Source organism: Lipophrys pholis, assembly GCF_963383615.2.
Source record: "Lipophrys pholis genome assembly, chromosome: 14".
NCBI classification, from domain to species: Eukaryota; Metazoa; Chordata; class Actinopteri; order Blenniiformes; family Blenniidae; genus Lipophrys; species Lipophrys pholis.
Window position 1 is genome coordinate 7,211,353 of NC_137633.1, and position 22,980 is coordinate 7,234,332.

At 41.9% G+C, this 22,980-nt stretch overlaps 1 protein-coding gene across 1 annotated transcript in view; it reads right to left on the reverse strand.

Annotated features, from left to right (window-relative positions):
* Positions 1-22,980, reverse strand: part of rock2a (rho-associated, coiled-coil containing protein kinase 2a) — a 40,461-nt gene that overhangs the window by 11,481 nt on the left and 6,000 nt on the right. Inside the window, exons 2-15 of the mRNA XM_080480511.1 lie at positions 10,475-10,556; positions 10,292-10,392; positions 10,026-10,163; positions 9,040-9,300; positions 7,973-8,117; positions 7,680-7,818; positions 6,951-7,042; positions 5,994-6,153; positions 5,819-5,873; positions 4,220-4,308; positions 4,059-4,107; positions 3,124-3,259; positions 2,636-2,727; positions 1,249-1,495 (exon numbers count right to left, since the gene is read on the reverse strand). Of these exons, the coding sequence (XP_080336637.1) occupies positions 1,249-1,495; positions 2,636-2,727; positions 3,124-3,259; positions 4,059-4,107; positions 4,220-4,308; positions 5,819-5,873; positions 5,994-6,153; positions 6,951-7,042; positions 7,680-7,818; positions 7,973-8,117; positions 9,040-9,300; positions 10,026-10,163; positions 10,292-10,392; positions 10,475-10,556 (1,786 nt within the window). The remainder of the gene's footprint in view (positions 1-1,248; positions 1,496-2,635; positions 2,728-3,123; positions 3,260-4,058; positions 4,108-4,219; positions 4,309-5,818; positions 5,874-5,993; positions 6,154-6,950; positions 7,043-7,679; positions 7,819-7,972; positions 8,118-9,039; positions 9,301-10,025; positions 10,164-10,291; positions 10,393-10,474; positions 10,557-22,980) is intronic.

Consider the following 22,980-nt stretch of genomic DNA (forward strand, 5'->3'; position numbering starts at 1 on the left):
AACAAACAAGTGTGTAGTCAGCTTGAGGTCCCCACAAGAGCTATAAATACACATGCACACATACACTCAGCAATTAGCTGATGTAAGCACCTAATAGCTGTGTTTAGATTAAGAAAAATATTTACAAATGAGTTGTGTACTCTGTGGATCATGAAGGAAAGCAGCTTCACGCACAATCAGTTACACAGCTATTTGTTTATTGTGTGAAAACAACACTTGAGTCACCACATCCGAAGACCTACGACTGCAGGACCCAGCTCAATTAACACAATCAGATAAGAAGGTTTATATGACAGGTTAAGTGGCTCCAGCAATCGGTGTAATCTGATTACGGTTGAATCATTAGCCATGATGTAAATACACTGACTTGTGCAGTTATACAAATGTAATGCTGTCTGTTCGCAGCAACCGTCTGCTACCGATACACACTGAAGTTAAACATTTCGTAGGCAATCTAGTTTATATCTGTGACTTCTCATGCAAAAATTCAAATAAACCCTCTCCTCTCGCACACACACACACACACATATATGCATTCTGACTAAGATCATGCTCCACTGCAAACTACTTATTAAACCACAAAGAGCCTCGTGGGTGCCGTCAGTATATTTTGGGAGACACGTCCAGGTGGCCTCAGTAAATCTGCTGTGTAAGCTGCAGGGCCGGCGAGAGCATAATGACTCGATGTGGCGGAGAAACGGAACTTTTCCCAGAAGCGTGTAATGGAATTTCCACCTCATAAAAACACAGGTAGCTACATCAGCAATTCCTGAAAATAGCATTTCAAACCTTGAATTTGGACTCGTGCTGAAAACCTTCAACTCAGCAGCCATGAAACAATTCACAGTATTTTCTATCTTATTGCAATACAAGACGCTTCATTTTATTGTTGCCTGCGGTTACAGCCATCAGTGATGAGGAGGGCGACAACCCAAATCAATAAATTCATGGAAAGAATTCCTATTTAACTGTAGTAGTAGCCATTTATTTTCTTCACCGCTTTATCCAGAGGGGTTGGAGCTGAACGAAGTCCATCACAGGGCAAACACAAAGAGACAGACACTCACATTAACACCTACGGGCAAGTTAAGAGTCACCAACTAGTGGAAGTTGTTTGACTGTGGCCAGAAACCAAACCGCCATGACATGAGCCACATTATTCAGCATTGTGGCCTCCTTAAATTAAATGTGAGATGTAATTTCAACATGTGTAAAATGAAAGGTCTCCTTTGAGTCACAACTACCCACCCATCAGGTCGGTGATGGTTTCCGAGCCCTGGCTGTGCTCCCTGCGCTCCGTCTCCAGCGCGGCCTGCAGGCTGATGCACTCCTTCTCCAGGCTCAGCTTGCTGCGCTCCAGCAGGCAGCACTTGTCCTGCAGCTCGCGCACGTTGGCCTCCAGCTGCTGCAGCTGCTTGCTGCTGTCTGTTTGCGATTTACGGAGCCTCGTGGCTGCCTCCGACTCAGCTCGCAACAACGTGTTGGCTTCTTCCAGCTGACAGGGCAACAAATAAAACGAAAGGCACTGAAGTACAATGTTTTGGTGAAGTTGATGTTTTCTTAGTCAAGTTGGCTCTTTAGACCACAGTGAGACAGGTTTGTTTCACTCTACTGATGACGTGTTGTTGCAACAGTAACGATTCGGTAAACGTCAGCCTGCTTCCTGTTGAGGAAGTTAGACATAAGCAGGTCCTTGATGCTTTTATACTATGGTGCAAAGAAGCTTTCCTCCAATGTTAAATAAATATAGGAGGTCTGCATTGACTTTGGCAGTCCTCAATGTAGTGTGGTCCTTGCCAAGCCAGTGGAACTGGTCCCTAACTAAGTATCTGGGTACTGTGATCGACAATAAACTGAAGTTCGATTTAAATGGTGAAATGCTTGTTAAAAAAAGATCGACAATGACTATTCTGACTGAGAAAGCTCGCCAAGTTTCAGACTGATAGGACCCTGATGAAGCTCTTTTAGTACTCCTATTTAGTACTAATTTCTTTTTCCATCATATGCTGATTTGGCAACCTGAGCATCAAGGACAAGAACTCCTTCAGAAGGACAGTTAAAGAAGCCTCTGAAGAAGGCTGGGGTGCGTTTTAAAAGTCTCGAGGTAATTCTTAGTACACAAGTTAAAAGGAAAGCTCAGTCCACTCTTTTTTATGCAATTTACCTCATCCTGTCTTAAAGCTGCTGACTGAGTAGCTGTTGCACTGAACTCCACCTGACTAAAGGACCAAGATTGCTGCCAATGCCCCGGTCTATTTTAATACAGAGAAATTAGCGGCAGAAATAAATAACTTAGAAAACGTATGGCTTCATAACAATACCTTTTCTTCCAGAACTTTTCTCATACTTAAACACATTCATGACTCTTACAAAAATCGGTTTTCTGTCATGAAGATGAGCTCATATGAGGTTTGCGCCTGCCTCTTGGAATGGTTTGCAGAAGAAAAGCCAACAAATGATAAAAAAGCTACTGTAAATGTTATAAGAAAACACCATTTCTAAAGGATTTCTCTTAGTTTGTGGCACATTTAGCCCCTTTCATGCACACTCACTTGGTTTTTGTACAATATTACTTTTGCGTGACTGATATGGGATTATCCGAAACTGTACATTCAGAAACTGTAATGGAACTGACCTGTTTCTGCAGGTGAATGTTCTTCTCATTGGAAATGTGCGAGTTTTGGTTTCTTTTCTTCATGTCATCCAGCTGGTCACGAAGACTGTTTACTGCACAACGGAGGAGAACATAGAATCAAATCAATCTTCTCAAAATGAATCCACATCCACATGGTAAAGACGACTGATCCGTAAAGCACAGAGTGGCGTTTTTTTCTCTGGTGAGCCTGTTGAGACCATGACCAGGTGATGGCAGTATTTCCACATTATCTCCATCAGCTGCACACCCCTACATTTTTTAAATACCACAAAGTGAAGAAGCTGCCAAGCAGGAGGCGGATAATATACAGTACGTCACAAAAATATGAAATCTTAGCAGCACCTATAGGAGGGTCGGACTTTACGACAATTTTTTTGCCTTCCCATCATTCACTTGTTGTATTGCATTAAAATCAGATTTGCTGTCACAAACAAATCAAGGTGTTGATGCACGATGCTGTGTGTCACCTTCATTCTCCAGACAGCGCTTCCGGTCGGCCTCGCTCTCAGCCTTGCGGTGGCTCTCCAGGCTCTTGTGCTGAAGAAGGGCCTTCTCTCTCTCCAGCTGCCTCAGACTCAACTCCAGGCTCTTTCTGCTGCTCACCTGCAATCAATCACACAGGAGTTTGTGTAATATATCTTACGGTGTGTACTTGTATCTTCTATAAATGTTTTAACCATTCAAAACCAAATGGCTTGGGTGCTAACACAGATTAATTTACTTCAAAATGATGAAAATGAGATATAATTTCAGCTCCAGGCCCACAGGTTTTCAGCCAAAAATGATTATTTTGATTATTATTCTTGCTCAGAGGAAAATGGAAAGTACTGGGACTTACGATTATTGCACCTGCAAATATCCAAAGGTTTCGTTCACTAGGATTTGTGTTTTTAAATGAACCATCATCAACAGGGATAAAACAAACGTATTAATGTTCATACTTTGTAAGCAATCACAGCACTGGGATTGTGTGTGGAGAATACTCGATACTTGTTAAGATGAATTTTACTCCACTCAGTTTGGCAAACATGATCAAATTTTGTCAGGCCGCACAGTGATTGAGCAAACAGAGTAAGTTAGAGAGTGTGCCAGCCAATCAAGGCCTCCAGCTCTGTATTTGTGCGCCAGGTGAGGAAACACTGCCCTACAACCACCACCATTCATAACAGTGATAGTTGTGAGGTGCAGGAATGGTGTTTATGTCTGTATAACACAGCTTTCTTTACAGTCACTTCCTGTTTTTCTTGTCAAAAGTACATGAATCTATTAATAAGAAGAAGAAAAAGAGGGGATATTAAAGAGTGTGGATAGGTTTTATAGGCAGTATGATTCACAGATTAAAAGATTCATGTAGAGGTGCAGGTGTATGTCTGTGTGTAGCTGTCACTGGGGTATTACCCACCTCCTCCTCCAACTCTTTGGAGGTTTTTTCCAGGCGGGTGACGGTGGTTCTGCAGAAAGACAAAGTGAAAACATTTAGAAAATGATGGACCAACAGTGGCTCAACAAATTCTGATGTGAATGTGATCAATAATATGATCTGAGTTTCAACACATAATCTACCTGTGCTTGTGCTCCAGATCATCTTTAACCTGTTTATTGTTATTAATTTGCACCTCGAGGTCACGAAGTTTCTTCTGCAGCGCCACTGACTGTGGAAACAGAAACACAGCAAACAGCACGTGTTACGCGTGGCGGTCATCTCAGCGTTTCCCTTCACTTGCACCTCAGTTGCTCCTGAAGCACAGGCGTTAACGGCGGCATGCACTTTGGAGTTTGCACAGTTCAGGCGATCTCCTGTTTAAACAATGGCGAGGGTGCACAGCTTGGTGACTAACCACAGATCCGGTCATTCTGTACCTGATATCAGCATATTTTATATCACAGTACAGTATGATATTACAGTATTATATTAGCATCGATTTGAAGTTCATGACTAGTGGATAAAGTAAAAGGCTTGTGCACAATCAACTCTTCAAGCACTCAAATAAAAGCTGCACTAGTGTCACCAGCTCGTTACCAGCTGTGTGCGGAAAAACAAACATGCAAACCAGAGTGGATAAAACCAGCTAGTTAATGATTAAGTTAATGATTCTACACAAAACAACCTGTTTCATGATACATAAAGTCGTTTGATCCTCTTGTGGTGTAGAGAAAGTGATCACGGCAACATTGCAGTTTCGATGTTAACACAAGGGATAGGTTTTCTTAACTTTTGCAAAGATTAAAGAAATACAATGTTATATAAACCTTGCAGATTATTTGTTTTGTGCAAAATCAAACTAATCTCAATAAAGTCTCTACACTGTAGATACACTGTACATACCTGATTGAAGAGGTCATCTTGCGCTTTTTGTTTTTTTACATATTCTTGTTCTCTATGAAAAGGAATTTTTATGAAAGTATCTATCTCGTTTGGTTACTCTGCAGCAACAAGAGGTAACTTGACAGCCGCCGTGCCATGCTTTATCTGCCGTCATGCCTGAAATGTGCTGTGTCTGGAGCAGATGATCATATAAGGAATTATGTGACAAGCTACACCGTCTTGACAGAAGTGAGCCTTCACAGTATCTCGAAACCTGAGCTTTTTTCTGCAGGAGTTGCTTTAATGGGGCAGTATTTTTTTTTTTGTTTATTGCAAATATTTGGAGGAGCTTTACACAAACCTCACACACTGCATTGTTATACATGAGACAAGATATTAAAAAAATAATATGCTTTCTTTAGGTGAGGTACAGTCACGCTGAAAAGAAAAAATCCCAGCTTTCTATTATCTTCCTGGAGACTTGCTGCAGACTGTGATGAGTGGCAGGTTTTTTTTAGGACTGAAGTCTGAGACTTCTCCAGATTAGCAATCAGCTCAGCCACTTACACAAAAAAAAGCTGCTTAAGTCTTTCAGTGCAGCTAAGAACACTGAAATTCAAACAAAGTACAAATAAATCATGGGATCAAGGAACGAAATCCGCTCTGAGTCATTTCCATCATAATCCTTAAAGTCTTACAGAATGAAGCTGGACTTGATCACAATGTCAACAGTCCTGTTCTGTGCGGTCGCGTAAGATGATACTAGTCTTATTTATTTCCTGAGAAACTCGGGCCGGACTGCGCGAGAGCTCGAGGTGCACCTGGCAGCCACCGTGTGTGGATCAGAAAACACTTACTTCTCCCTTTGAGTTCTCATGAGTCACTGAGGAGTTGTTGGAAGCATTCAGCAGCCTAAAAAAGGACACAAGCAAAAATCAACACAAGGTCAAAAGCACAGCCAGAGAACATATTTAAGATCTGTCTCTTATGTATATGGGAGACTGAGACATGAGACTAAAGTAGATGACTTACTGGTCTTCTTTGAAGTAGGTGAAGCCAACAAACGGTAACTGATTTCCAACAAAGGCCTTAGGCGTGGGGAAGGTTTCCACGTCACCTTTGTCATCCTCGATCTCGTCAAAGTTACTGGTGTCTATGTCGCTGCTCAGCTCGGGCACCACAGGAGCAACGGCTGAGATGCGAGGAAATGGAAGCAAAGAGGAGAGTGTCACCTGCTTTGTGGAACCAAAAGTTGTTTCAATTGTTTTCAATGGTTTCCTGTAACTCCAAAAGAAAGGCGGTTTAAATGTTTTACAGTTAAAACATTTCCACACAGATAATTGATCATTAGCTACAAACTCAATTACACACTTCAACACACCATACAAAGGTAAGGACTGACATTTGATGCAAATGTGCAGATATATTGCATGACATAATAAAATGTATTACTTCCAACATCTGATATGCTCTTTATGTTTTATAGTAATTGAAATAAGGGTTTATGACACGAATTCTGATTAGTTTTAAATTTTACACATCATCCCAACATTTTCTCAAATTAAAGTTATGATAATAACTACAGACCTTTGACTTTAGGCAGAATGATTCTATACTTTATTTCATTTGTAATTGTAGTTCAATATAGCTAATTGTTGTTGAGGCCATTCCCTAATGACGCACTATTTGGTTTTTTTTTACAATAAATGCATTTAGCTTTCGTTAGCTTTTAACACTAAGGAATATCTCTAAGTTTAGTTGATTTCAGTTTTAGGTGTTTAGCCCTATGTAACCCACGGTAAAAAGAAATATAAAAACTTGGGTTTGATTACAGACTGGATCATTTAAGTAAAGAGATTGCATGTTCTGCCTGTTCATACGTAGGTGGGTTATCTTGAGGTGACCTGTACAGGACGCTGCTTTTTGCCCCACAGTGGCTGGCATAGACTTTGTGAATCAAAGAGCCAGAAGTAGGAGCATAACACTAACTGTCTCTGATGGTGTCAAACGTCCACAGGTCATTTTTGAAGAATGGATGTCGCTTGATTTCCTCCACACCGTTTCTACCCAATCGCACCTCCCTGAAAACCAAGAGAGAGAAACTATGAAACACAATACGAATTGTCAAGAAGAAACCACAAGTAACATACTCCACATAAATCTATCTATCTATCTATATCCATGCTAGACACAGCAATATTTGGGATCATGATGAATAATTCATTTGTAAATCAGTTGATATGCTGACGTTTAGTATTCTTTCAAGTGAAGTACACTTGTAATGTAACTTATAGATAATGTAGATCTTTATCATGTCCATCTCAGCCCCAATACATGCACGCGAAAGGTCAACAGATTTTTGATTTTAGAGTCAAGACATTCGGATGAGTCACATTTCAAATGCCTTGACATCCTCTCCTATAAAAGCCAACAGATGACTGCAAAGGTAAGGGTGTCAACAGAGAGTATATGTACACAGAATAAGTCTTTAACTTTTGGTAACCTTTTTAAGAAATTGTAGATAACTTAAGAGTATAAAACAATCCCCACAATTCTAAAAGCTCAAATATCTGACAGACACACTTCTTTAGTTTTTGCGGATTAAGATTTAGGCACAATGGGAACATGGTTGGTCAACTCAGAGGCCTTAATTGATTTCGTATGAAATGGTGAACAGAGATGTCAGACAATCTCCCCAATCTCGTCCTTCTTCTCTACCTGTCAATGAGGAAGGCACAGATTATGTTCTTGGCATCTTTGGAGATTTCCACATCATCAGGAAAGTTGAGGGAGTTCTTGTGGTCCATGATCTTGCTGTAGGTTCCCACCAGAGAGTCGGCGTAGAACGGCGTGTCACCTAAAAGCCAGTTAGCAGAAAACGGTTAGGCTGCTATATCTCAATTTTATGGCATTTGGAGCACAGCGCTAAGAATTACTGGCCCATAAATGGCAAACAAAAGTACTGAAGGCCATCTGACAGCTTGCTGTGACTTTCTGCAATGTTAACTAACCGACAAGCATCTCGAAAATGAAGACCCCTACGGACCACCAGTCGCATTCTCTCCCATAAAATCCATCTCCTCCCTGGGATTTCAGCACCTCGGGAGAGATGTAGTCTGGAGTCCCCACAGCTGTGTCGCAGTGCACCATGCCGGTCTGTAGAACAAATCCAGGAGGCATTATTAGACCCTGAAAGCTTGAGACGAGTCTGTGTCATTTTCACGCAAACGTCCAAACTTGACATTTTAAATGCTGCTTTCTGAAAGATCCATTATAGAGACTTATTATAATAATTTAGAGGGTTTTTTTATCCCACCCACAGTGCAAGATCCTCCCAATAATCTCAAAGAAAATGTCTTACATTGGACCCCAGTTTACTCTTTGTCTGTCTCAAGCTATTTTAGCCTCTGTCTCTTTAAGAACCCGAGCCCACCCACCCACTTCCGCCAACAGACTTCGTCAAGCACTTGTAATTTGGCACCCGCCTCATGGCTTGCCTTCTGCTGTGTCTGCAGTAGATAACGTTTCCTGACTGAGAGACATTTCTCTTCCAAAGTGAGTGTTCATCGCGTTATGAAACCAAAGTTTCTCCAAAAAGAGGCTTATCAATAATTGATTTTAACAGCAAGGCTATTGAAATAAGCACTGCTATTGAATTTGTGTTCCCAATTAAAAGAAAAGAATATTTAGTTTCTTCTTCACCACAGCTGAACTATAAAATCATGTTTCTTTTTTCCCCCAGCCCTGTTATTTATGATCAGCTGCTGATTTGCCACGCTCAGCTTCACTGTGTTATTTGGCATTTGTCAGAAGCAGACTGTTATGTTTGAGACCAACGGACTGTGACTGAGAACAGTGTACATATGAGCTGCTGATCACGGCAACATCTCAGTTAAGCAGCTTTTTGTAATGCGAACAAAATGAGTCTCATGCTGTGAACCTTGTTTTTATGTAGGAAAACCTCATTATGTCGGCATCGCAACCCACTTGGAGGTTACTGAAATGAACAGATGCATGTTTAGTTCAGAAGCTCTTTAACACGAGCTTCCTTCCTGCTCCTCGACGGGTTTCCCCTCACCGAGTCCATCTTCATGCAGGTGCCAAAGTCGGCCAGCTTCAGGTGTCCGTGTCTGTCCAGCAGCATGTTGTCTGGCTTCACGTCGCGGTGGATGAAGCCCATAGAGTGGATGGCATCCAGGGCCATTACCACCTCGGCTGTGTAGAACTTGGCCCACTTCTCTGGCACGTCGTAGGTGCTGGTGAGGTTGACAAGGTCGCCTCCTGGCATGTACTCCATCACCATGTAGAGGTAGTGTTCATCTTGGAAGGCGCAACACAACTAAACACACAAACACATATTTAGAGCTGATATACTTTGGATCATACTGTTGATTTGTTTGCCCTATAAAAAAAACTAAAAATAACCACAACCCACAAATGTTTACAAGCAAACGATATTCAGGTTAATATCATGGAGGACAGAGAAACAGCATTCGAATGTTAAATGACTATCATGAAGAAATGATGATGACAAAACTGTCACTAGTGGTTGCAGCTCATTTTTAAATAGAAATTAATGATATTAGTGTTGATGACACATCTAGAACACAACTGTCATAACAACACATTGTGTAAATGTATTCATTCATAGAAATGCTGCAATTAGTATGCTTGATTTATTGAAACTGTGGGGGAAAAGAACAATGACAATGGCCATTTTGTTTTGTGAAAAATAACTAAATTAAATGTACAACAAAAATATCATTAAGCTGATTAGGGACTTGAATGGGCGCGCAGTGGGTAAAATAAGTTTTCCCAGTACCTCATGTCTAAGAAAACTGAGCTTATGTACAGTTTGCATGTTCTCCCCCTCAAAGAGTAACTCGAAATTGCTCGCAGCTGTGAAGATTTTTGTATCGCTTGTCCCCGTGCTTGCCTGCGATGGACTGGAAACCTCTCCAGGGTGTACTCTGCCTTCACAGTTAGTTGGGACGGGCTCCAGCACACTAAGCTGTGTGAGCAGTATGAAAAATAGACGGATGGGTGAAAGCTTGAATGTAATACCTGCACAACCCAGGGGCTGTTGGCAAAGGCCATGATGTCTCTCTCTTCCCAGAAGAATGCAGAGTCTGAGCGCTTGATCATCTCAAACTTGCTCAGCAGCTTCATGGCGTAGACCTTCTGCGAGGCTTTATGTCGGACCTGAAGGACAGAGGCAAGCAGTCGGTTGACAAGTCAGAGATCCTCATTAGGGAGCACTCCAAAGCAGGTTTTCAGAAAAACTGAAAGATGGAGATGGAGCATCAACTATTCAATGGATGGAGACTCACCAGTTGAACTTCCCCAAATGCCCCCCGACCGATGACTTTAACCCGGTCAAAGTCCTCAGACTTCATCTGGAGGTCTCGAACCTGCCTTATGACTTTTTCATCTGCAGAGCAAGTAGGTTAACAACCATGTGAACACACAGACATCAAGTTCAGTTTTGCGAAACACAGCACACAACCACTTACATCTGATTAAGAACGTTTCAATGTTCTTGTTCTTGCGTAGCGACGGGTAATCCAGGTCCAAAACCAGCGCATCGATTGAGTCCTAGCAGCAAGAAGAGCATTTCTTTGTCAGATTTCACCCACACACAGATAAAAAAAAAGCAACGAGACACCATCCTGAGCAAACACTCACGCTCAATAGGTGTCTGCTTCTCATTAAAAATGTATACAATCAGCCGGAACATTATGACCACTGACAGGTTATGTGAAAAGGGCCAAACTGTAATTCATTGACATCTGGATTATAGCCAGGAGGGAGATTTAGCACTCGCCACAGGGAAATTTATGGCGCGGTGGATGAACTGATCAGACACAAGGGCATGTTGGCAATTCAGAACGGAGTTAAACAATCAACCGGTGAAGGGCAGCAACATGCCCGTGGTAGACTTGGGTCTGCAGTAAGTGCCATCATCTTGATAAGAAAAGAGCACCTCTTGTGTAAGTGTCCAAAAGAAAGGCAATGCATCCTACTATTCTGTATATTATTTTGACTTCCTTTCAGAATAAACTCAACTGAAGAGCAATGCAGCCTTCAGCTCAAAGTTAGAAACCTTGTTAAGATCAGTGATCAGAGAATTGATTTTCAGTCTTCTGGTGACAATCTTGTCTTCAAGTAGTACTAATAATAAAGGTTCATTGATCCATGACTAATCCTTGCACTTGTGAAGTTGTATAGGCTTGGTATTTCTGATGCAATTACTAAATATTGTGAGGAGGAGGAGCTTTTGGGGGAGTCTGGTGAGCACAAGAAAGTATTCTGACTCCCAGACTTTACACCGATACAGACATCTGTGCCAAGCTGCTGTGGCTTGAAGAGTGTGAGGCAGATTAGAGGTGATGGAGACGGAAAAGTTGACAGTATTGAATCTGAATGACATCATCGTCAAAAACCCAATGTCTCAAACTGTTGCGTCAGCAGTTGCATGAATGAGCAAGCTGAAACCAAGCTCTCACACGTGTTTTACAAGTCAAGACACTTGTCACCAGAATTCATTCATATTAAATGAGATTACGAAACTTGCGTGAATGTTCACAACTTATGTGTCAGCACACAAAGAGTGTTTGAAATGTACATTGCTTGTTATTACAAGAGTATATCAATGGGCTGTGAATCATGTAGCATCAGACATGACCCAGAGAGACAGGAAGTGTCTCATCTCCAGGTGACCTCATGTGGAAAATAACTGAAATGTACACAAAAGATATTTCAAAAATGTTTTTCTCGAAAATAAAGCAACAGAAACTTTCAGGAGCAAACACTGCTGGATGAGAGTTCATTTACTGCCACTGTGGCGCAGAGGAGAAGCAGTCCCACATCATCACAGTCTCAATGAAAACCAGCAGCCTTCCCTCTGCATTTTATTCAACGTCCATCAGCGCGTCTGACTGCACACACAAATACCAGGGACAAGCAAACTAAACAGATGGAGCTGAAGGCTTTGTTCCTCGAGAAGTGCAATGACTCATTTTCCATCAGCAGCTGCCTACATGTTTCTATCCATGATATTCATCTGCTGACGAACGATGAGCGAGCCGATTCTGTGACCTTCTGAAAACATAAAGCAGTCTAAGAGAGATGGAGTCACCTCCGCACAGTGTGAAGGCGCTACTTAACAACTGCATTCACCACGCTCGGTTTCCAAGTCGTGTCTTAGACATATTTCTGTCCAAACGCGACAAAACGTCTCTCACTGGGTTTAAAGAGGCATGCAGGGGGAGAATAAATGATCCTGTCATGTAGGGTACATGCAGTTGTCCTTGTTCCGTAGGCTCTCCAGATATTTTGAGTCGGAGGCTAGGATGCAGATATTTCTCGTGATTCAGGGCCATATCAACTTTCTAATAATATTTTGTAAATTCACACTCTGATAACAGAATTATGCCAAACTAAATGGTATCATAATGTCATTTCAGGTGAACAATGTGAAAGACAACATCACCAGTAGCACCGAGTTACCTAGTTTTGTGGATTTATTAGAACGTATGTACCAATAAGTGAGTAATTTCTTCCAAGGTGGTTGTTTTCATCAAAATTCAGACTTTTGTAAGTCGTTTTTGGAGAAATATGTCCAAATTATTGTTAAGATAAAATGATGTTTCTGAAATTGAAATACCACCACAGATTAGCACATTCCTTGTGTGACTGGAGATCTTGATATTGTTATTTCATGCCACATACACTCATCTTTAAGTTATACAAAGATTACAAGGAGAACACTGAACAAAGTGCTTGCACTTAGTCATTTTTTTTAAACAAACAAAAACATGTGTTGAGGGCTTTAAAGCAGCTAAAACTAAAACTACTGGTAAAGTTTGCTTGAAAATGCTACAAAAGGTAAAAGCAATGAAACGTTTCTATTGACGACCCTTCGTGTCATCATTCCATCTGAGATAATTACTTCAGCCTTGTACGTGAGTGGCATATGTTGCCTTGTCGAATAGGTGAAGTTATGCAACAGAGTGGGATGAAGGCCGGCAGATGGTCTGCTGAGCTGCAGCATGTTAACCCCGCTGAACACAGGACTGTTTGTGGCGCTCGCATATTTCATAATGGTCCCAGTCTGACCCAGGGCAATGTAGGGAAACCATTAAATAAGCAAAAGGCAGAGTGATGCTAACCCCTAATCGTTACAGTGTGTAACAATGAGGAAGTCATCTATCAGCTGCTGTCAGCTGTGCATTCCTGAAGGGTCAGCGAGAAGCTGTTTGAGGCGCTGGACCGAGCCAGGGAACCCCAATCTGAGCAGGCGGCATTTGAAAACACTCTGCTTGTCGCTTTCCTCTCTACGCTCCCCAGACATCGCAGTGAGATGCGGTACAATCTGTTTCACGTCTCCCGCACTTCCTTTGCAAATGTTTCTCTTGCCTTTGCCCTTTTCGTGCTGCTCTCACTCAGTCTTATCTAGCCCAGGCTTGCCATCGCTCCCCGCTCGGCTGAAGTCGCTCCTCGGCGAGCTGCGCTCCCAGTTTCATCATCTCAGCCTCACTTCCCCATTAAAGGACCGACACTCACACAAAACTGCTATTTAAGGAAAAAAAAACACGCATGCCACAAGGGTGGAGGAGAGGGGCTTGCCAGCATTGTGCGCGCACACACACGCGAGGATCTCCCAACCAACATGGCAATACAGGAAATGATCCACCCCACCCCGGTGCAGGCAGATAATTTCTCTATGTCAAGAAGCCGGTCCTTGTGTGCAAGTCATTTCCTCTGAAGCAGCTCTGTCTGTGCCTACCAAGGCCCTGCATTCAGCTGCAGCTCAAAAAATAACACTGGGAAGCTGGGCAGTGTGCAGGTATATGCATGCATACATATGTACCGGGGAAAGGTATGCACATTGAGGAATAAGATTGGAGAGTTTTTAAAGTGACAATAGAAGGAAGAAATAACACATATTTGATTGCACGGTTTTGGGACCTCTTCAAACACTTTGCAACCGAGACAGTTGAAATTAAAGTGGTACGTAGGTGAGATACACATTTTAGAGAGTGTGCAGACTGTGCAGCCACCCGTCACTAGTTGGAGGTAGAGAGACGCCAGACAGCGGCCAATTTGCTTACATCAGTGCAAGAGTAGATGGTTATCTAAAACGTATCTATTCTAAATTAGGAACAAAAAACAGACAAAAGGCAAAGCACAACCACATCAATCCAAACTTTTGTTATGACCCTGCACCAAAGCCCTGCTGCTAATGTTGCTTGGCATGCTTAGGCTAGTTCGACTTTATTTAAGTCGTCACTCTGAGAAGGCAACGCGGCTCATCACGAGGAAGAGCCTGCAATATATGTGTCCACCTAATGTTGTTGAAAGTAAGACAGACTGTTCTGAATTGTTCACCATTTTCTGGGAGCTTTCCCGCCTTAAAGTATTTGTTTAGTCAAAAGAGAAAGTTGTTGCCAGGAGAAATATCAATTGGTACGATTGTGTAGCTACTTTTAGCCATTGGCATATATATATATATATATATATATATATGCAACTTCACACAGTTGACTGATATGATAGGCGTTATTTCCATGACATTAATGAATCTGTGACATCAAAAACAACTCATAAATACAGCTACTGAGCACAAATTGCGTGCCTTTTGCCAGAATGCAAGCCTTTCCTTGAATTGTGTTTGAACAACAGCCACTGTACTATTATATGTATCAAAAAGAAATCATCAGTTTCCGTAATATGAGACCTATGACTCATCTTTTTTTAACAAACAGGATGTGATAAGAGCTATTACAATGCAATATTCCAGATGACCAAAGAAAGGCATCGTGATCTGCAGGAAGACACATACCTGAAGGTGAAATCATGGCGTAGGGAGAAGCAAACTTTATAATTATAAAAGCACAATTGCAATTACTTTATTCCTCTTATCATTGAAACAGAAGGTTTGATAGCAACAGACAGTCCAGACTTCATCAGCCTGGGGATGCAGGAAAACATTTTTTTTTTTTAACATTTTGGAAACTATTCCAGTCACGTGCATGGATGAACCAAATGCTGGAAAGCAACACGAAAACGACATCAGTCTTCTTGAGGCACTCTAGAGAGCTGTGTCTAACTTCCTTTGGTGAAATGCATCACTGCACCGGCATGGTTGTTACTAATCTAAGAAAGAAAACATTTAAAAGTCAGGGCTAAGATTATTAGGGTTTTTTTTTTTTATGTGTGTGAGATTTCAGTTTTCTTTGCTTTTTCTTTGTTTGAGCTGCCTAAAACATCATGCAGTTTAGTGAAAGGAAAGTGTGAAATAAAAAAGGCACATCTCACAGTTTTACTTTGCAAAAAAATATGCATGAGGTGGTATTTTTGTTCAAATGTGCCCACATTAAAAACAACTTAATAAATTCCAATATGTCTCTTTGTTTGCAAAATTGCAATTGTTAACATTGTTGTGTTCAGTTTCATGCTGCATTGCACATTTTATGCTACAAGTTGTTCTCTATTGACTGCCTTTAATGTAACTTTCTCCATGTTTCTGGAGTAAGTAACAGCTTTCTTTTCCATCTGGTTATAATAGGTGTATAAACTCTGACTAAACACTGGTGAGAGGGAAATCTAGACAATACAAGCTACGGTAGACCAGAAGGGCCAACAACACAACACACCAACAAAAGTCGCAACACCAGAGCAAAAGCTGCAACACATCAACAAAGAGTCACAACACACCAACGAAAGCCACAACACAACAAAAGAAGTCGCAACACACAGTCATTTAATAGTCCGTCCCCTCACTACTGCACATAAGACTTATAGTAGGTTAGTGTTTTAGCCATGCAAGATGTGCCACTTAATTGTCATGCACCGGTCCACCACTACTTAGAGATACAGCATCACAGACAGGAGCCTGTCGGTGCTGCGGTAATTGAAGTGATATCGTTTCGCTAAACCGGCTTCACAGAATATTCATTAACAATATGAGAACAAGATGGCACTTAAGAATCACACTACAGGCTTTAGCTTGTATCCTGCCTGGCCCAAGTTGATAGCAGCACTCACTCCGACAATGACCTTGCAAACTCCACTTCCAGAAAAGTGAAGTACACCGTGCCGGGTGTATCCTACACTAATTTCAGCAAGTACTGCATTGCATATTTGAAATCCAAGACGGTCAAGACTGATTAAATATTTCAATTTGCTCTTCATATCGATAGGGAAATTGGTCAAGAGGGGCATCGCTACTCCGTATCCACTGTACTTCAAAGTTCCAGAAAAGCTTTTCAAACTGGGCTGATGAAGTTAGAGCATTGGTCCGGACCTACTGTGATAGCGACATATCATCTTGCTTGAGTTTTCTCATTCAACCCCACCAGCTTGTTGGCTGTTGTTCCATACTTGACCTTTTCACCTTTCTTATTCAAAGTCATGCTGAACTTCATTCTCGTTAAGAGTCTCTTCTTTTGATTTATTTTTCAAATGGTTGAAGAAAATGAAGCCATGTTTGTTTTCAGCCGCACCGTCGTCAACATAGCAGGTGAATGAGAGTGACAGATCGCCGTTCTTCAACTGACTGAAGGCAAAGTTTTTCATCTCAGGTATCTGATAATTCCTGTGATGGGAAATGGGTGGTATTTGGATTCAATGTGTACCCAAGTGAATAGGATTTGTAGTTTTGTGTGGCCTAAAACCTCAGGAAGAGCAGGTACAGCAGTCTAAACCATAATAACAACAACAACAACAGCAGCAGCAGCAGCAGCAGCAGCAGCAGCAACAGCAACAGCACGACATGCGATGGGAGCTCTGTACCAAAAATTCAAATGTAGAGGGACTTCAACTCCACACATTTCCAACTTTGGACATGAAAAAGTTGACAGACTCTGGTCCTTGACAGTTGCCACGGGAAATGCAAAGTAAACACTGTAGTACGGCTTGGACTCTCTGCAGGCATGACACTAACCACCCCCCCTCATCTGCAAACTGGACCCTGTGGTGACATTTTACCTCCCTCTTTGTCATTTCTACATCTCTGATTGAAACAGGATGAATCAAGTGCGGGGGAAGGAGAAATAAATAAATACATGTTGCCCTGGTGATGGCGGGAGGCGCCATGGGCTCTCTGTGCATCTCGGCAACAAGCAAACGATATCATGCTGCTGGAGACACAATACTTAATTTACAAAATAGTTGACTTGCCAAATAGAGAAGCGTCTGGGAGTGGGGTGTTTAAGAAATCAGGAACTTGTGGTCTGAGACCAGAAGATTTGAAAACAGCTGGCAGTCCACTTACAGATGCTTCCCATCGTCACACTGCAGAAATCTTAAGACATCAGGACTCGTAGAGACCCTGCAGGTCATTCACAATAAGCCATTTAGTGCTTTGGAGCTCCACAAGAGAAAAAAGTGCCCACAGCTCCTCCAATTTGCTTCTATTAGCATGACTGTAAAAAAAATGCCAACAAGGCTCTGGAGGACATTTCTCAGCTACTCAGTCAAAGTGGCTATTTATGAATATTGAATAACGGACGGCCGTCTCGGGAAGTGCGAGACTGGACTCAACACTTTGAATTGTAATAAATGTGCCGCATTTCATCTGGATCTGTTCCAGACAAAAATGTATTTCCCCCCCAAATTCTTACCGACTGTCGGAAAAACTTTGATCAAAATTAAATTCATGAAAGTCATCAGTTTGTTGCTTATGCTTTTAATACAGAAACTAAATTGATAATATGGCTATTGTCTGGAGTTTCTACATAGCCTGGTGCTCCACCAACGTCACTAGAGTGGAATTATTGAATTTCTTTTAAAAGAAACAGTCAGTATTCTTCACTTCACTCACTGTCATTGGTCATTATGGCTGACTGGTGTATATGGAGTACTTCTCATCACCAGGCTTACAGTAAGGCCATCTGGTACACTTATCAGTACGAGTTGTTGTGTATCTATTAGATAGCACTTGAGCATTTTATCTCTGCTATACTGTAAACCAGCCAGTGGGCTATTGCTCGTTGCTTAGCAACGCTATAAAAATACAAAGGGCTGAGGCTACAGAAGAGCAGCAGCACACACACGACTTCTTTAAGTACTCGCGTTCTGTGCACAATCTATGCCCTCCCTCTTTATTTACCAGACCCACTGCTGACATTACATTACAGCCCTCCGTTCGCCTGCTTCCACTCTTTATCACTCTATAAAAAAGCCACGTGGATCTAGCACCAACCGGGAACACCACGGCACTAACCTGAAAGGAGCAAAACCCAGCTATCCAAAAAGTTTCACAGCTCCCTCTCTCTCTCTCTCCCTGCTCTTTTTCCTCCTCAAAATCCCCTCTTCCTCTCCTCGTACCCTCCTCATCACTCGGCATGTGGAACAGAAAACAAGCAGCACTGCTCTGGGCTTTAAAAGGATTGAGCAGAAAGTTAATGTTTTGATTGAATTCCAGCCGTTTTAAAAATAGTTGCAGGGATAAAACAGTGGAGGGCCGGGCTGGGTGGTGGTGGTGGTGGTGATGGGGGGTGGGGGTACCGTGCCAGGGCCAGGGGCCCCATGCACTCTTCGAGAAGGACACGGCAGACCGGAATCCTTCGCTCGCAAAATAGCTGGGCTAATGCCTCCGCGGGGAATACAGACAGCATGTCTTACTCTGGCGTTTGACAGATTTCTGTCCCATGCTCCGGTGCCCTGCACATTTTTTGGCACCCACGCTTTCTTATAAAGGAGACTGAGGAATGTGCCAGGAAAAATAGCAGGCGGGGGGTGGGGGGGTCTGCGTGTACACAGGGTCCTGCATGCAGTTAACCTCAAACTCAAGAGGACATTTACATGCACGGTCTATCAAATGAACACATGATGGGACTGCTTATTCACATTTCCAACAGTGGAACATGGACGGCAAAAATTATATAAACTCCTTATGTTGTTGACATATTTTTCCTGCCTTTTTCAAATTGTATTAATTTAAAAACTCCAATCCTAGCAGAAGACTAGCTGAGTCACAGGTATATTTATGTAAAGTGGTTTGAACATGATTATTCATGCTCATTGTGTACAGTGTTTCATATTAAAGGCTTTGTGGTATTTGACTGGAATATCTTGGGGTGGAAAAACACTTAAAACAAGAGGAATTGGAATGGCATGCTACTTTGGCCCACGACTCCTAGTGTGCAATACATACTGTCCCACCAGTTCATGCTGATATCACAACTGTGTGATAGGCACAAAGGCTGATGAACACCAGAGTGTGCCTGAGTACTTCTGGACATCGACGTCACTTTTACAGTCCATATTTATACCGTACGGCTGTTATATGTCTAACTCACTTTATGATTGAGGAAAGAGCCAAAAAACACACAACTCTTACCTCCTGATTATGTTTTTGCATTGAATGTTTAACTTTGAGGTCTGAAGACAAGTCAATAAACAACATGAAGTTAGGATTTCCTTCAACATACTTGCTTGATTGCTCCTACAGAAGAGTAAGAAATTCAATAAACACGCCAGTCTGTCAAGATGGGATCAGCATTTTCTTTTGTGTCCTGTATTTTATTGTAAAGGATCTGGATGAGATCAACATGCACCACAAACTTATTCACTAAAAAACAGTAGCAGGAAAATTAGGTAACTCTCCTGAATCATATTTGAGGGTTTCACGTGAATCCTCAGGCCTATTTATTCAATACCAATCCACATATATCATATTTCCCTGCAGAGACATTAAAGTGCCACACTGCTGATCTAAACTCAACCACACACACACACACACACACACACACACACACACACACACACACACACACACACGCACACACGCACGCATGCACGCACGCACGCACGCACGCACGCACGCTCCTGTTTGGGTTCATTAAAGGAAATGAAAGCTGCATGAACTCACTGACAATCCAATGCTCTTTGGTAATGTGCTGCATTGTTCAGTTGTTGCTGCCGGCGGCACACAATGCGGCTTGTGTGTTGCTAAGATAAACTGAGTAATGCGCTGTTAAAATAAATGCAAATCCGTGTCCAAGAGTACACAAGCTTGAGTGTGTGTGTGTGTGTGTGTGTACGTGTATTTCTGTGTGCGTGCACGCTTCACCAGCAAGTTGTGATGGAACGATAAGGCTGAAGCCAGATGGATGAGCTTGTGCATTGTGCGTGGGAGCCTCCTGCTCTCGTCTCTGCTCTGCTCACTCACGCCCTCAACCGAAGCTAAAAACACAAAAACAAAACCCAGGTATCTGTCTGATGCTCGTGCCACCCGGGGAAGATATTGCACCAGATGATGACACAATTTGACTCTGTGCTTCCCCTCCGTTAACAGTCCTGCTCACAACCCTGCAGCTGCAAAGTTTTCCCATCGGATCCATCCACATTCAGAAACTTACTGCTGTACGCAGAACTGGCACTTTGCATTCATAAATTAGAATCTCAAACCACAGTCTTTATGTCTAGACACGAAGATCCGCCAGATTAGGACAAATCTCAGGGTACATAGGTTTCCTTTCACATGAGAACTGTACACCACTGCAGACACGTCAAGACGTCCTGTTCCAGCTGCGCTACACGTCACTATGTTGCATCAACAGGCTGGATGACTGTACAGCAGCTTATTTCAAAGATTTGTCACATTACCAGAAGGGCAGATCAGCTGTGGCGTGCCTGTAGTAGCAGTTTTCCCCACACATATGTCATACCAATTTCATTCCAGTCATTATGTTCTTCCTCATTTTTGGAATTCCTTCTTACATCCCCTGCAAGATGAACTCAGGCTCACGTCCTGTTCTACTTATCTAAAGTATTATTTAATGCAGTGGTTCCCAGCCTGGGGTATGGAAGCCCCTTGAGGGACGTCAGAGGTCAAGAGTCGGGATCTGAAGTTTTCACTACACACTGTTGTTGTGGTTAGTACTCTCACTTCAAAGTGACACAGTCGCAGGTTCGAGTCTGAGCCAAAACTTTCTGTGTGGAGTTTACATTCTTATCCGATGTGTCACCCCACCATTCAAAATCATGTGTTTGTTGATTAATGGCAACTCTGAACTGTGAATATCAGCAGGTGTTACTGTCTGTGTCTCTGTATTTTGCCCCGTATTACACTGGAATTAGGGCCGTGAACACAGAAGGCCCATTTACACGGCAACAATTTCAAATGAAATGGCAAAACTTTCATTGCATTTTGGGTGTCCATTTACACGACAACGCTCGGAGCCACTGAAAAAGCAACCTTTTGGAAATGGCTGCCAAGGTGGGACTTTTCGAAAACTCCCAGGCTCTGCAGTCACGTAGACAGCCGAAAATTAAGCTTTTTGAAAACGCATGGGGCCAGGCTCATTGTAGAGAGCGGGAACGTTGCAAAACCACAGCCGTAGTAAATAGTTCTTCTATACATATGCGAGTAGATCGACAATAACAACAATGTTTCCTCCAGAGCGTCATGACTCCCAGTCTATATTCTCCTGAGACTTTGTGGTTTTATAGTTGACAGTCACTCGTAATAACAGTCCAACTTTGTTGTCTATCCATACGAATACCCGTGTACTCACCATCGTTAATTTTTATAGTGTATTGCGTGTGTGGTTTCATTACAAAAAACAAACCGCACCCACTAGTGGTCGAACACAAAAACTACATAGTTTTCAGTGTTTCTCCCATTGCCATGTAGATAGACATCGTTATCAAAACGTTGGTGTGTAAATGTGAAGTTTTTTTGAAACGAAAATGCAAATACAACTTTTTACTTGAAAAGTGTAAACGCGGCTAGAGAGTGACATTCATACACACATTCACACTTATGGGCAATTTAGGGTCACCAATTAACCTCAAATACATGTTTTTCTAAATGTAAAATAGAAGATTGTCGCTATGAGATACAAATAATGTCCATGTTTCTGGGTTATGTCATTAATTAGGACATAATTTAAACAAATTACTGTTACATTTAGAGGCTGACAACTGATTCAGTGTTACTAATTTGAAATCATTAAATAACTGTGATTCATTATCTGACCGCAAATGACCAATGATTAATCAAACACATCAACATTTTAGTGTTTTGCCAATCAGAGTGTTTATGCAAAAAAGTAAGGTCGGGACCTTTAAGACCTTTTTTAGGAACTGATCTTTTAAATGCTTTAAGGTTACGACCTTAAAGTGGTTTTTTTTAGTAACTGATTATAGGGGTTAAATGCATTTAAAATTCCATGTAATTTCACTTAATGCTTATACACCAATACAGAATGTTTCTTGGTGCACCTGGGTTCAGTTCAGGAACCTGTTGATCATACAGATACAACAGATGCATCAGACAACGAAGACAAATGTAGAAAATGGGGGGAAAAAAATACAAAAAAAACCCCCATAGATGGCTAACAGATGTTACGAATAAAAAAGCATGGGTTGAATGAAAATGAAAAATGCAGCTCCTACTGTGATGCACCGGTCACCAGATTATTGCCCGTACACATTTCTAGAAGGTATGGCACGTGTTAATTGGTCAGCTGTGACACGAAAAGGCATATATCTTTGGCTTAAGAGTGACAGAGTAGTTGCTTTTCTATTCCTTCTTACTGTGCTAAGCTAAGCTGACAGGCTGCTGGCAGTGGCTAAATATACAAGCATGAGAGTAACATCAATCCCCTTTGGAAGAAGAAAAATAAATGCATTTTTCAGAGAGTGAATCTACCCCTTTAACAAAATGAGGTGGATATTTTATATATTTATATTTCTGTATATATAGTTAACAAACAACTCTGGTGAGCCATCTGTGGCTTTAATAAACAGGGAAAAACCCCGATCCGCTGTCTTAGTTGTGACCTCGAAGGAAGACAGGAACTCTATAACTGAAGCAAAGGTTGACATTTTCATACTGCTGAGGGATCGCACGCCTGGAAGACGCCAGGTCTTCTTCACTGGACTGGAGCGAAGAAACCAAAAAAAGACCATGGAGAGGCTCGGCCGTCTCACCAGAGGAGGAGGTGTGGAGCAGAGAGACCGGCTTGTTTTGAAGAAAAAAAAAAAAAAGAAAAAAAAAAAAAAA